This window comes from Cebus imitator, unplaced genomic scaffold (assembly GCF_001604975.1).
Source record: "Cebus imitator isolate Cc_AM_T3 unplaced genomic scaffold, Cebus_imitator-1.0 Scaffold260, whole genome shotgun sequence".
NCBI lineage: Eukaryota > Metazoa > Chordata > Mammalia > Primates > Cebidae > Cebus > Cebus imitator.
This window is the reverse complement of record NW_016107575.1, coordinates 113,738-128,614: the sequence shown is the minus strand read 5'-3', so window position 1 is coordinate 128,614 and position 14,877 is coordinate 113,738. Positions and strand designations below refer to the sequence as shown.

The window sequence follows — 14,877 nt, the reverse complement described above, 5'->3', positions numbered from 1 at the left end:
CCTCCCCTGCCTCTCCCTCCCTCCCCTGCCTCTCCCTCCCTCCTCCTTTTCTGTTCCCTCCTTCCTGTCTCCCTCCTCCCTCATTTCTCCCACCCTCTTCATTTCCTTCTTTAAATAAGGCATTTTTCTTTCTTTCCACTCTTCCCCTTTCCTTCCTACTCATTTTTTCTTTCCCCTTCAAATCTATGGCATAGTCCAACCCACTTGGAGCCTATGTGGGCCATGCAGAATTGGCTGCTGGTATGACTCAGCAAGGTGGTTAGGGGCTGTGGATTTGTTTCAATGGCCTCATAAACTAATAAAGAAGCCCCCACCCACCTTTAAAAAACATTCAGATCACTGATTTATAGGAAAAAACAATCAAATGTAACTTAAATATTTGTTTTTTAAAGAATGAAGAATGCAGAGTGATTCTGTCTCCAGTTTTAAAAATTAAAATCAGGAAATGGAAAGCAATTACAGTATCAAGTGTATTCTAATTCTGCATTATGGGAAGTTGATGGAAGAAGAGACAAAAATTGGGGAAAAGAAGAACAAGCTTACTAAACACTGAGACAGGCTTATTAGTACAGATTTTTAAATGGAACTTTTAAAATGTGAAGAAAGTTAAATAGAACTAGACTTTGATTATGAGAGAAATTTTATTTTCTACATAAAATTTTAATATGTGGGAATTGTGGAAATCTTTTTTCCCTTATTAGTGGTAAAAACTCTTCACGTTTTGCCTTGAAACATTAGGGTAGGAGACCTCTGGTTTTGTTGAGTAACATCTTAAGGCCGTTTAAAATGTGACTTCTGAGAGCTTTTAAAGCCTCCTGTTTTGTTGTCAGGGACAGAACCAAGAGGCAGCCTGGAATTTGTCCAGGTGAAAATGAGAACTAGAAGCCCCTTGTCCCCTGGCTGGGTCATTGCTGCTGATTCCTGATCTAACCTGTCTGGGGCAAAGAGGGTTTTCTTAGTGTGTTGAGCTGATGCTATGCAGAGTTAACCTAGTGTCTTCTAAGTCCCCACTGCTGTTCTTCTCCAGGTAGTTAGCAGCAACTAGATCCTTAACCCATGTTCCGTCTTGGTCTGGCCTTTGTTTTACAAAAAGACTTTTGGAGCTGCTAATGCATTTTGGCACAGTGCTGGGGTCCAGAGGTGTGATTCATAATGACATTAAAATGCATTTGGTGGTTGGCTTTAATTCGTAGTGCTGGCCAGAAGAGCTGTGCAGGAGTACATCATTACAGCAATCAAAGAAGTACTGAGGATTCACTTCAACCGTGCAGTGGAACTGAAGGTGAGTCCCAGAGGCTCAGGAGTATGATGTCTGTTGGGACCGGGGCTGATGTGAGAGCCCCAGGTTAGAGGCAGGTGATTATGGCCATGGAATCATTCTCTTTTCTCTCTTCCTTCCTGTCTCCTGGGTAACTCCTGCTCATCATCTGGATCTCCACTCCACTGTCACTACATTGGGAAGGCCTTTCCTGATCCCACATGAGGTCAGGGTTAGTCCTTTGGGGGATGTGTTGGCAGAGTTGGAACAAAGGGCTCTCAGACCAGAGGCAGCAGTAAAATCATCTACGTGATTTTACTTCCCTTGATTTACATGAAAGGACTTGGATTCGTGTTTATGTTAGATGTTAGAGTGAGTCTAGGTGCATCTTTCTGGACATTTGGTGGGATAGAGATGGAGCTCTAAATCTTTTAGACTGGATCCCATGCTGATACCACTTCTCCTCAATGATCCCAGAAAGCCACGGTCCATCTAGAGCAGAGTCATCCAGAACCAGAACCGCAGCCCGTGCGTGGCGATGCAGCCATGAAATGGGGCTTGTCTGAACCGAGATGAGCTATGGGGGGAAAATACATACAGACAGACAGGTAGATGACAGACTTCAAAAATGCAGTGAAAAAGGAGCGTAGAATATCTCATTACTAATGTTTGTATTGACTTCATGTTGAAATGATATTTTAGATATATTAAGTCAAATGCATTTAAAGTTAATTTCACTTGTTCTTATGTCTTTTAATGTGGCCACTAGAAATTTTTTAATTACATGAGTGGCTCCTTATATATTTATTTTGGACAGTGCTGCTCAGTAGAGTAAGTACCCCTTTCTATGTGTGTTAAACACAACAAACACCTTGAATGCCCTATAACTCATTATTCAGTTCTCGTTACTGACCGTTCCTTCTTGCTGCTCTCATAATTTTGTGCTGTTTTTGCAAAGATTGACAGAGAGTAAAAGCAGTAACTAAAATGAAATTTTGATGATCTGTGATGCGCTGCCCCTTCATTTGAAACTACCAGTTTTTTAGTTTATAATTTTTAATTTTTCGAACACAGCTTCCTTTAAGTTTGAATTGTCTTTGTATTTCTTACTTCCCTAGGTTTATGAACTATTTACTGACTTCACTTTCCTGGTAACATCTGGTCCTTTCGTTTACACGGCAATATCGGTCATAAATGTGCTTATAAACAGTAAGCTTGTGCGTGACCAGACTCCTTTAATCTTGTCTGTGAAACCTTCTTTCCTTGTGCCAGAGTCCAGGTTCCAAGTTCAAACAGGTGAGACCAACTCAACAAAGTTGTTTTGATTTGTAAAAAGAATTTCGTTGTATTTTTCTGTATTTTAAAAATATTGGAAATCTTTTGTAGAATTGATTATGATGATGATTTTTAGAGACAAGATCTCACTCTGTCACCCAGGCTGGAATGCAGTGCTGTGATCATAGCTCACTGAAGCCTCAAACCCCTGAGCTCAAACAATCCTCCTGCTTCAGCCTTCTGAATAGTTAGGACTTAAAGTGTACATCACCATGACTGGCTAATTTTTTTGAAAATTATTTTTTTAGACCAGGTGTGGTGGCTCACACCTGTAGTACCACCACTTTGGGAGGCTGAGGCAGACACATAGCTTGAGCTCATGAGTTTGAGACTAGCCTGGGCAACATGATGAAACCTTGTCTTTACAAAAAATAAAAAAATTTAGACCAGGTGCGATGGCTGACGCCTGTAATCTGAGCACTTTGAGAGGCTGAGGTGGTCGGATCACTTGAGGTCAGGAGTCTGAGATGAGCCTGGGCAACATGGCAAAGCCTCAATCTCTACTAAAAATACAAAAATTAGCCGGGGATGGTGGCATACACCTGTAATCCCAGCTACTTGGGTGGCTGAGGCAGGAGAATTGCTTGAACCCAGGAGGTGGAGACTGCAGTGAGACAAGATTGTGCCACTGTACTCCAGCTTGGGCAACAGGGTGAGACCCTGTCTTAAAAAAAGAAAAAATTAACATAAGTTATGTTTTATAGAGACAAGGTCTCCCTAAGTTGCCCAGGCTGGTCTTAAACTCCTGGGCTCAAGCGATCCTCCTGCCTTGGCCTTCCAAAGTGCTGGGATTATGAGTGTGAGCTACCACACCTGACCTTATTATTTAACTTTTAAAAAGTATTTACAATTATGGGAAATTTCAAGCATATGCAAAAGTACATAGGATAGTTTAACAGACCACCATGTACTCATTGCGTGTCTTCAATCATTTTTCTGTTCCTGGCCAGTCTTGTTGTAGCCACACCCCCATCTACCCTCTGCTTCCCCTCCTCTTGCATTATCTTGAAGTAAATCTCAGGCATTGTATCATCTCACCCACACATATTTCAGCCTATATGCCTCTAAAAGAGAAAGACTTTAAAGATGTATATGAAGTTAACAGTAATTTCTTTTTTTTGGGAGACAGAGTCTTGCTCTGTTGCTCAGGCTGGAGTGCAATGGTGTGATCTCTGCTCACTGCAACCTCCGCCCTCGGGCTCAAGCAATTCTCCTGCCTGAGCCTCCTGAGTAGCCGAGATTACGGGTGCCTACCACCACGCCTGGCTAATTTTTGTATTTTTAGTAGAGATGGGATTTCATCATTTTGGCCAGGCTGGTTTCCTACTCCTGATCTCAAATGATCTGCCCACCTCAGTCTCCCAAAGTGCTGGGATTACAGGCATGAGCCACCATGCCTGGCAGTTAACAGTAATTTCTAAATGTATTTAATTTTCACTGTAGACATATTCAAACATTTACAAAAGTAGAGAGAATAACATACTAAGCTTACATATACCCACCATTAAGCTTAAAAAAATTATCAGCATCACCAATTTTGTTTCATCTATCCCCCATGAACGTTTTTGTGGACACTAGAGTGTTTTAAAGCAATGCCAGATGTCATGTAATTTCACCCATAAATACTTAAGAATTAATCTACAATGAATTTATATACATTTGAAATGTTTCTATCCCTTGCATCTTTTGGTGCTCACATTCTTATCTTAGATATTTTTCATTTTAAAATGATACCATTCACCTTCACATTGCATGTCTTCATTTGCTGCAAAGTTGCTTTTTACATTTCCATGCAATAATGAGTAGAAATGGTACATCACAGTACTTAATCCCTTGCTGTGGATGAATTTGTTGATTTAGATGCTGTTTCTCTCTCTTGATTTCTTAATACTTCAGAAGCACGAACACCTCATTGGTGGGACTTTGCTTGTTTTTCTTTTCAGTACTTCAGTTTGTGCCCCCGAGTGTGGATACCGGCTTCTGCAACTTCACCCAGCGCATCGAGAAAGGTCTAATGACAGCTCTCTTTGAAGTGAGAAAACACCACCAGGGAACGTATAACCTCACGGTGCAGGTGAGAACATCACTGAATGCAGAACAGAAGGCTTTAGCCTTTAAAGGGGAAATTGTTCCACATTGTTTAATTTAGGATGCCCTTAACTGTTATTCCCTCCAGTGGCGGAAACCCAGTTTACATGGGTCGGGATGGATCTCTTCCTATGGCGTAGGGTCAGCATAGCGTGCATGGGCTGAGCAGCTTTGAAGGTTGCAGAGTAGCTGATACCCGGGGAACTCAAATATGGTGAGCTGAAGAGACGTGACCATATTCAGGAAATTCAAGAATTACCTAGAAAGGAATGGTGTCACCCTAAATGTCCAGTGGGGGAGTGCCTACCCATACTGTTGTTTCCATACAGCTACTAAGAACAGGCGTTGTACGTATTGCATGGAAACGGCTAATGTTTTTATATTTCTTTGGTTTTTTTCCATCTGCATTCTTTCCTCTCTTTTTCCAAAATGGATGTCAAAATAGATTTGGGTGCACCTGGATCCGCTTTCCATATTTCTTATTTTTTCCCATATTTTCCATCTCTTTTTTTCCTCTGTTTCTACAGTTACTAAATTTTGTCTTCCAAGTCATTAATGTAGTCCTTAGCTGTGTCTATTATGTTATGCAATCTGTCTGTTGAATTTTTTAGCTTCTTTTTCATTGTTCTTTGCTCTGTTTCCATCGTAGGCTTTCCTGTGATGTTGCAGTATTGCCTTGAAAGTCTCTGAGGACGTTAATGAGAATTGTTAAAATGCGTCTCCTGTTCCCTGAGTCAGTCCTGTTTTCTCTGCAGTTCTTGCTCTGTGTGTTGATCTCTGTGCTTTGCTTTCGTGCTGTTCATTTCTGTAAATCTGGAGACTGCTGGTTTGTTCTTAGGAATGAAGAACCAACTTGTTCATTTTAGTAGCTGGCACGGCTCTCCCCTTGAGCTGCGGGATATCTTTCTATGTAAGCTCCATCTCCTGGTGGGAAAATTCATCGGAGCGCTGGGTCCGGGGCAGAATATGTCAGGGTGGGCTTCTCTCTGGGTGCGGTGTGTGGTCAGAGGCAAGCAGACAGGGAACCCCCTCCTTCCAGCATCAAGATAAAGAGGCTGTTCCCGGGGGACGGGGCACTTTAGTGTGTGTCTCAGGGCAGAGCCAGCTGTGTTTTCATTCATTTTCTTTCCTTGTCTGTGGTGTGCATGGGAGTTGTCTTAGTCTCTGCTCACCTTCTTGCTTAGGGCCCAGACCTGCCATAGTCCTCTTAGGCAGGGGTGTGTTTTCCCCAGGAGTGGTTCTTTGGCCTGTTCTGGGTGAGGGCCTGGCTGCTGCTGGCACCTCTGTGTTGGCCTGGGCGTGACAGTTAGGAAGGACTGAGGAGGAAGGCAATGGACTCAGCTCTTTGGCACAGCCTTGTGATTAATTACACCGATTACCACCGTGGAGCCTGCTCTTGGTCTTGTGCCTGCTGATCTCTACCACGGAGCCCCTCCTGGTCCTCTTGGGGAGCGTGGCCCTCGGCTCTGCTGCAGCCTGTGCTTTGTGTGTGTGTTGGATCCTGGCTCCCTCCCTTCTGGTTTGTATCAATCCAGTCCCATCCTTTCTCCCTCCCCCAGAGGTTTGACGGAATCACTGGTTTTCTTCCATTCTCAGTGCAGGTGTGGATTTATTCCCCTTTGTTCAGCTTATTGTTATTTCAGTGGGATTTGGGGTAGGAGGGGCTGTACATGTGCTCAGTTCATCACTTAATATAAGAAGCATTTTCAGTAAACTGAGCATTTAAACTCTTAGACAAGGGAACCAGGTTAGAAAGCCAGTTATTTTTCCTTTAAACGCTTTATCTCCTTTTAAAAAATCAGAGGACCTGTGAGAGAGAGATCAGGGTTAAGCCCTTAGCAGAATGTTTTATTTTTGAAGCTTATTCTGGCTTCATTCTTTCAGATCTTGAATATCACCGTCAGTTCCTCAAGGGTGACTCCTCGGCGGGGCCCGGTGAACATCACCTTTGCAGTTAGAAGCGCACAGGGATTCTTGAATGGGTCGGAAGTGAGCGAGCTGCTGAGGAACTTGAGTGTGGTGGAGTTCAGTTTCTATCTGGGATACCCGGTGTTGCAGATTGCAGAGCGTGAGTACGGCCCCCTTGGACACGCTGGGGAGGTCATGTGGCAGGCATTTTTGTTGGTAGACCTCTTCAGAAAACTTTTTTAGTTTTTAAATGACTTGATTTTTAAAACATCATTTTATTTTTTCTTAAGGTGTTGGGGTACTGGTGGCATTTGGTTGCATGAGTAAGTTCTTCGGTGGTGATTTTTTTTGAGATCCTGGGCGCCTATCACCCAAGCAGTATACACGGTGCCATATTTGTAGTCTTTTATCCCTCGCCTCCCTTCCACTGTCCCCCCAAGTCCCCAAAATCCAGTGTATCATTCTTATGCCTTTGCATCCTCATAGCTTAGCTCCCACATATCAGTGAGAACATATCATATTTGGTTTTCTATTCCTGAATTACTTCACTTAGAATCATAGTATAAGACTTGATCTTCTTAGTGAAGTTTTGGATTCACAGCAGATATGATCAGAAGGTTGAGTGATTTCCCATATACCTCCTGCTTCCGCACATTCGTCACCTCCCCTCTTGTCAGCATCCCCCAGCACAGTGGTCCGTTCGTTACAGGGACCAGCCTGCATTGATGCATCGTCATCACCCAGAGCCCATAGTTTACGTTAGGGTTCACTCTGGGCATCATGAATGTGTAATGACATGCAAATGGCATAGATTCTCCATTTTAGTATCATACGGAGTATTTCCACCTGGACAAGTTTTTTTCAAGTGAAATATCTGACTGAGTGGCAGAATATAAATCTGATAAAACTGGATTCAAGCCAGGTGGGTCTGCAGAACCCTGCTTACCCACTGTGCCTGGCTTTATTACCTGGAGAATAAACGGGTGCTATTAAAAACTACGCGAGTTCTGGAAAAGGCCTAACTGCAGGGAGCGAGAATGGATTTGTGGTTGTCAGCGCTCAAGGGCAGAGGGAAAGTTCGACCACAAAAGGGGGGCAGAAGGCAGTGTTTTGGGGGCGATGACACTGTTCTGTATCTTCATTGTGGTGATGATTATGTGACTATATATACATTTATCGGAACCCGTAAAAACTGTATGCTGAAAAGAGTGACTTTTACTGTGTAAATTAAAAAAAAAAAAAAAAAGGTTGAAACATGAAACCTTTCTTCCTGGCCAAAGCAAGTAGGTTCACAATGCAAATGGAGGCAGGCGGCCGGGTCGGGATGGGGCGGGGGTGGGGGGTGGAGAAGGGGAGATATTTATTTAAAAAAAATATAGTAGATTCCAGAGTTGAAGTCAGGCCAAAAAAATTCAAATTCTTTTTCGAAATGAAACAACCAAATGGCCTAATGATTTGTAATGTATTTCAGCATATTGTTAATTAAAAGGAAGAACTTTACAAGTTATTCTATATGAAAGTAGACAGAGATAAAGCTGTTATTTACCAAGAGCAGCTTTCAGTGTCCATGGTGCATATATGCCTGCAAGGAGTCTGCCGGACAGCGGAGCCCACTAACTGGCCCGGGGCAAGTCAACACGTGGTCACTTTACCCTGAGACATGCCTGGGAAAGCCAGGCTCTGGGGTACACAGTGTGAACATGCTTTGCTGTGGAACAGTGACATTCAAAGGAGATCTTGCAGGTGACCTCTCTGTGCAGCAGTGTCCTATGATGTGGCTGGAGCCAGCCCTTCATTTCTTTTTCTCTCTCTCTCTGTTCTTGAGACAAATGTGTTCAGAAATTGCTCCTGTCCATGTCCTCACACTAATCTGACATTTTGTTCTTTCATATTTAGAGCTAAACAGTAAAGGCAATGTGTTGTGACTTTGTTGTAGACCTGGGGTTTTTTTTCTTACAGATTTTTTTTCTCCTTCCCTAATTCTTTCCCTTTTGTAGCCTTCCAGTATCCACAGCTCAACTTATCTCAGTTGCTGAAGTCCTCTTGGGTCAGAACAGGTATGTTTAACTTATGTAATGTTTTGGGTGCTGTAAGGATATACAGTCTATGCAGGCGTATTGAGAATGATGCTGCCTTTCCTGTTTCCTAAATTTAGGGCAAAATGTACCTTAAATTCTTGGCAAAGAATGAATGAGAAAGGGATTCAAATTTGGCTGTGGGAATGTATCCCACTGAGTTATAGAACAAAAAGGATTGACTTTCTTTAAAATTCATACATCAAGTTCAGGGCAGAATCTAACAGGAACTGACAATCTTCTGACCCAAAACAGGGTGAGGTTCAGAAGCAAGGATCTCTCTCTCTTTCTTTTTTTTTTCCCTAAAAGTGTTGTTTAGTTTAATAAGGACAAGCAGGGTGGCTTGGCACCTAGGAAGCTTTTTTCTTTTTTTGTCTTAGGGGAGTGGGTCAGATATTTAGAGGTATGGCATTGCAGTTAAAGGCTTCCTAATGTAGTGCACACAAGTCTGAACAGTAGTTACGTTTAGCTGCCCAGCATGCATGCAGCACAGGAACTAGCTGGGCACGAGACAGCATGTGGAGTAGTGATTGTCACCATTCACGGGGTTCCTGTACCTTGCAAGTTCTCTTTGCTGAACACACAGCATCCCACGTCAAGGCCCTACTTCTTTGCGTGGTGCCTTCAGCGGTCTTTTTCAGATAATTTCCATAGTAATTAAGTAACTTGCTTATGGTTGTCTCAAAGAACTTAAACCAGTTCTAGTTGAAAAACGCATGTTCCTTCCTCCTAGACCATGCTGGCAAGTGATTGTCTGTCGAGATAATCTTGTCTGAAGTAGATAACTAAAGATGGGCAGGCTTCCTTTTTTCAAGTTAGTTTGTGAGTCCAAGTCTCAGGACAAGATAATGAACTCACACCAATTCCAGAAGTGTTGAGAGATAAGTGCAGACGAAATGTTTGATCTTGTGTAGGCGTCCTTCGCGCCAGAGCTCCTGCAGTGCTGAGTTCCTGGGACTCCTGGCTGCCAGTCTGGGTAACACCGAGAGCTTGGAGCTTAGATAAGACGTATGGGCTGCATTTCCTGGACCCTCCCCATTCCTGATCGCTGTGTCTCCTTTTAATGTCTCCTGTCTAGGGATTGGCGTTTTGTGGCAATCTTGCATTAATTTCAAACTCATATGCACACACACACACACACACACACACACCCCGTTTTTTTTTACTGCTGACTTGTTTTGGGTGCCGCATGTGTTTTCTTTTAAATGTAGTTCTCTTGGGTGTCGTGGAGAAGCAGCTCCAGAATGAAGTGTTTCAAGCCGAGATGGAACGCAAGCTGGCACAGCTGCTCAGTGAGGTGTCCACCAGACGCCGAATGTGGAGAAGGGCCACTGTAGCTGCGGGGAACAGTGTGGTGCAGGTACTCCATGTCAGAGGGCGAGGGGAAGGAGAGAAGGAGAGGGAGAGCTTGTGTGAGTGCACACACCATCGGAAACCCTGTATTTTTATGCCAATAAGAAGTGCCATGAGAAAATTCTGATTCCGACTGATTTCTATATTGGGTAGCAGGTGAATCTGGCAGCATTTCAGTTCAACTAGCGTCTAGACAAATATTTACCAAGGCCTTAGTAAGTAGTAGGATAACAGTAGACCTTGGGGAGCAGAGCAGAATTGTCCGACTGGGGCCATACTATCATAGGACCTCGTTAATCAAACAGTAGTTTTTAATTAACAGAAGTGTAGCCTGTTTGATAGAATGGTCCGTATTATTGATAGCACCGTAGTGCTATATCATTCTATTGGAGGAGACCGTAGACCAGATAGAGGGAAATATGCCACCCTCTGCTTGACCACTTCATTTTCTCTGTTCCATGGTATTATGGAGTCATCACTTTGGTTAAGATTTTCAATTTATTTTCTGAGCAAAATCACATCTCTTTAGAAATTACATAGCCAATTAGAGAGATTTTGAAAAAGACATGTAAAAGATGTGTAAAGAATAAAACGAAAATCACCTAAAATTCAATCAACCAAAGAAAATCACTGTAAACATTTTAGCATATTTCCTTCCATTATTTTTTCCTCATGAATTCTGTATTAACATTTGGATGATACTGCGTACATCTTTTTGTAGCCTCTTTTCACTTGAGCTTGCTTTCTTTCTCGCTTTTTTCATGAGACAGAGTCTCGCTCTGTTGCTCAGGCTGGAGTGCAGTGGCACAGTCGTCAGCTCACTACAACCTCCACCTCCTGGGTTCAAGCGATTCTTCTGCCCCAGCCTTCTGAGTAGCTGGGACTACAGGTGCCCACCACCAGAGACACCTGGTTGTATCATATCACCCTAAATCTTCTTTACTTGGTAAACTGGGNGTTTTAGTCCTCTCAACCTCTATTGCTTTTTCCCTAGCTCATTCTAGTTGCCACTTCCCAAAAACAAAGTGTCCTATTGCCATCCTTCCTCATCTAGATTTGTTTGAATTGAAATGTGACCCATTTAGAAATGCTCATACTCACAGGAAGTTGGAGGTTGGGACTGTCATTAATTTCCATCTCCATATGAATTACGTGGATTTTTTTCTTTACCAATTGCTGACTTGTTGAGCTACAAAAATGGGATATTTAGAGCTATGGCATTTCAGAAACAGGAAACCCGGGTAGAACTCTGAAGCAGGGGGTGTGGGCTGGCAGGCAGGGTGAGGAGGTGGGTGGGTTAGAGGCATTAGAGAAAAAGACGCAAATGACATTGGCTGTGGGTGGCTGGGTGGGGGCGTGGACGTGTTGCCTCAAACTGCATCATTGTCCTCTAGCCCTTTTACCAAGTGTGTCCCTCTCATGATTACCCCCTCCCAGAAATGTAGTTCTTAGGTTTCTAAAATAGTTCCTTTGCCAGATGCAGTAAGTTACAGAGAAATTTAAAAACTAATCACAATTGGGAGTAATTATTAAATAAGTATAAAAAAAGAATACAAATTAGAATGAATTATAAAAGCTTTGCCTCATTCAACAATTCCTGGCTTCATAGAGCCTAAGGCCTAGGTGTGAGTTCACATATACACATAAAACTCTTATAGGACACCATAAAAGGATATATAACGGGGCTAAATTTGACATACAAGCTCCCTAAGTAGGCATGCAGGTTTGGAAAAGTTAACCAGGCTATCCAGGCGAATGTGCCGTCTGGTAGATTGCTTATAAGCCGTGCTCTGCTTCTCTTCCCACTTAGAGTGATGAAACAAGAAGATGTAGACAAGTATTTGTGTACAGTGGTACATGGCTGTCCATCAAAACTTAATTTGTAAAAGTGAAAATGTTGAAACAACCTAGATATCCAGCAACTGGGGAATGGGTAAATAAAATTATAGTAAATCTTTCTGTGTTGGAATTTTATGCAGCCATTTAAAAAAAATTAGTGAATGATAAAGAAAAATGTTCAAGTAGGCCGGGCGCAGTGGCTCACACCTGTAATCCCAGCACTTTGGGAGGCCGAGGTGGGTGGATCACTTGAGGCCAGGAGTTTGAGACAAGCCTGGCCAACAAGGTGAAACCTGATCTCTACTAAATATATAAAAATGATCTGGGCATGGTGGCCTGTGCCTGTAATCCCAGCTACTCAGGAGGCTGGGGCATGAGAATCACTTGAACCTAGGAGGCGGAGGTTCCACTGAGCTAAGAGCACACCAGTGCACTCCAGCCTCGGGGACAGAGTGGGATTCTTTCTCATAAAACAAACAAACAAAAAACACTAACAGCAAAGCTCAAGTGAAGAGAGGTTACAAAAGTATTTATGCCATGTAATCCAAATGTTAATATAGAATTCATGGAGAAAAAGTATAGAAAAAAAATGCTAAAGTGTTTACAATGATTTTCTTTGGTTGGTTGAATTTTAGGTGATTTTCATTTTTATTCTATCTTTTTTTGCATATGTTTTTCAACATTTCTCCAATTGGCTCTGTAATTTCTAGAGCGATGTGATTTTGCTCAGAAGATAAATTTAAAAATCAAACAGAAAATGGTAACCAAAGTGATGATGACTCCGTAATACCATGGTAATGAGGGTTCCAGATAGGAATCTTATAGGTCTAGAGAGAACACTGCAATTCGCTTTTCCTGGCTCACTTTCCGCCTGGATGTCTTAGTCCACTGGTGTTGTCGTAAAGGAATACCTGAGGCTGACTGTGTAAAGAAAAGGGTTTATTTGGCTCACGGTTCTTCAGGCTGTACAAAAAGCATAGTGCCAATGACATAGCGAGGGCCTGGGGCTGCTTCCCCTCTTGCTGGAAGGCGAAGGGAAGCCAGTGTAGAAATCACATGGCAAGAGAGAAAGCAAGAGAGAGAGGGGAGGGAGGTGCCAGGCTGTTTCCAACACCAGCTCTCTCAGGAACTAGCAGAGCAAGAACTCATTCCCTTGAGGTCAGCACCAAGCCATTCATGAGGGACCTGCCTCCCTGACTCAGATACCTCCCATCCGGCCCCCCACCAACACCGGGTATCACATTTCAACATGGAGAGTTAGAGGGGGTCAAACATCCAAAATGCAGCAGTAGACAAACTTGTAGAATCTTTCATCAAGGTGGGTATCAACTGGGTTTGCGGGGATTGTGATTTCTACAAGAAGAAACCATACATATAAATTTATTAGAACTTAAAACATTTTTTTTTTTGCAGCAGAGTCTGGCTCTGCCATCCAAGCTGGAGTGCAGTGGTGTGATCTCAGCTCACCGCAATCTCCATCTCCCAGGTTCAAGCGATTCTCCTGCCTCAGCCTCCAGAGTAGCTGGGATTACAGGCATGCACCAGAATGCTCAGCTAATTTTTTGTATTTTTAGTAGAGTCAGGGTTTCACCATGTTAGTCAGGCAGTCTTGAACTCCTGACCTCATGCAACCCGCCTGCCTCGGCTTCCCAAAGTGCTAGGATTATAGATGTGAGCCACCGTTGCCTGGCCTAGAACTTTTAAAATGCAATAAGTAGGTACATGGGTAGAGAGACAGGTGGATGTAATCTACTTCCTTTTCAGTAGCCCTTTGATAGCATTTCATTCTAAAAGCTAATAAAGAGTTAATTACACCAGGCGTGGTGGCGTGTGCCTGTAGTCCCAGCTACTCGGGAGGCTGAGGTGGGAGGATCGCTTGAGTCCAGGAGTTCTGGGCTGTAGCGCTATGCCAATTGGGTGTCCGCACTAAGTTTGGCATCAACATGGTGACCTCCTGGGAGCCAGGGACCACCAGGTTGCCTAAGGAGGGGTGAACCGGCCCAGGTCGGAAACGGAGCAGGTCAAAACTCCCGTGCTGATCAGTAGTGGGATCGAGCCTGTGTATAGCCACTGCACTTCAGCCTGGGCAACATAGCAAGACCCTGTCTCTTAAAATAAATAAATAAAAATAAAAAAAGAAAAGTTAATCACCACAACGCCATTGTCAGGGAGGGAGTAGCCAGTCTCCTGACTGGCTTTGAAACAGCAGCCTGAGGGCAGGACAATGAGTCCTTCTCAGGATGAAGCATAAAGAACAGGTTGTTGAGGGAAGAGGGTTTGGATGTGTGCTGTTAAGGATCTTTAGACATGATCTGGAAGAAGGAGTTCACAGTGAAATCATGAAACTGCTCATCTGCCAGAAGCTTCCCATGTTGAAGGAGGAGTCCAACAGCTCTTTCCAGAGCACACGGCGGCATCACACATCCACATGTGTGGACAGAGAAGTAGCAGCTGCATTTTGCCAATGGCAAATGTAGAGACCAAAGATTTAAATGGCATCTGTAAAATAAGGAGCTCGGAGCCATCGCTGATCCTTTTCTTAGGACAGAAGTCTGGAGTTTTCCTAGAGTCTAAAGGGACAATAAAATTGTTACATATTGTTAAGAGAAATAGAGCAAAATGAAAAGGTGTTATAGGTCAAGTGTGCCAGATTTTTAAATAAGGGTATAAAAAGACTGCCTTTTAACAACAGAGAGAGAGAAGTTTTGGGATGAATCAAAGTATTATTTGACCCACAAGATTATGAATTTATGAGGTTTATTGTCCATAGACCAGTAGTGGTGGGGGTGATTTTGTTCTCCAGGGTGCATCTGGCAGTGTCTGGAGATGTTTGGGTTGTACCTTGGGCCGTGCAGGGTGGGGGCACTGGTGGGTTGAGGGCACGGATGCCACTAACCATCTACAGTGCTCCACACATCAAGGGATTGTCGGTAGAGCTGAGGTTGAGAAGCCCTACCCTGGAAGAATGAGGGGGAAGTATCAGTAGACTCAAGAAAGACGGAACCTTCCTTTGTTAGGGGA

At 43.3% G+C, this 14,877-nt stretch overlaps 1 protein-coding gene across 2 annotated transcripts in view; it reads left to right on the top strand.

The window, feature by feature from the left end:
* The window catches only part of KIAA1549 (KIAA1549 ortholog), a 155,257-nt gene that overhangs the window by 69,503 nt on the left and 70,877 nt on the right, over nt 1–14,877 (top strand). For both annotated transcript variants that reach the window (XM_017499721.2, XM_017499719.2), the window contains exons 3-8: nt 1,194–1,282; nt 2,377–2,554; nt 4,537–4,667; nt 6,566–6,749; nt 8,587–8,646; nt 9,876–10,024. In XM_017499721.2, coding sequence (XP_017355210.1) covers nt 1,194–1,282; nt 2,377–2,554; nt 4,537–4,667; nt 6,566–6,749; nt 8,587–8,646; nt 9,876–10,024 — 791 coding nt within the window. The remainder of the gene's footprint in view (nt 1–1,193; nt 1,283–2,376; nt 2,555–4,536; nt 4,668–6,565; nt 6,750–8,586; nt 8,647–9,875; nt 10,025–14,877) is intronic.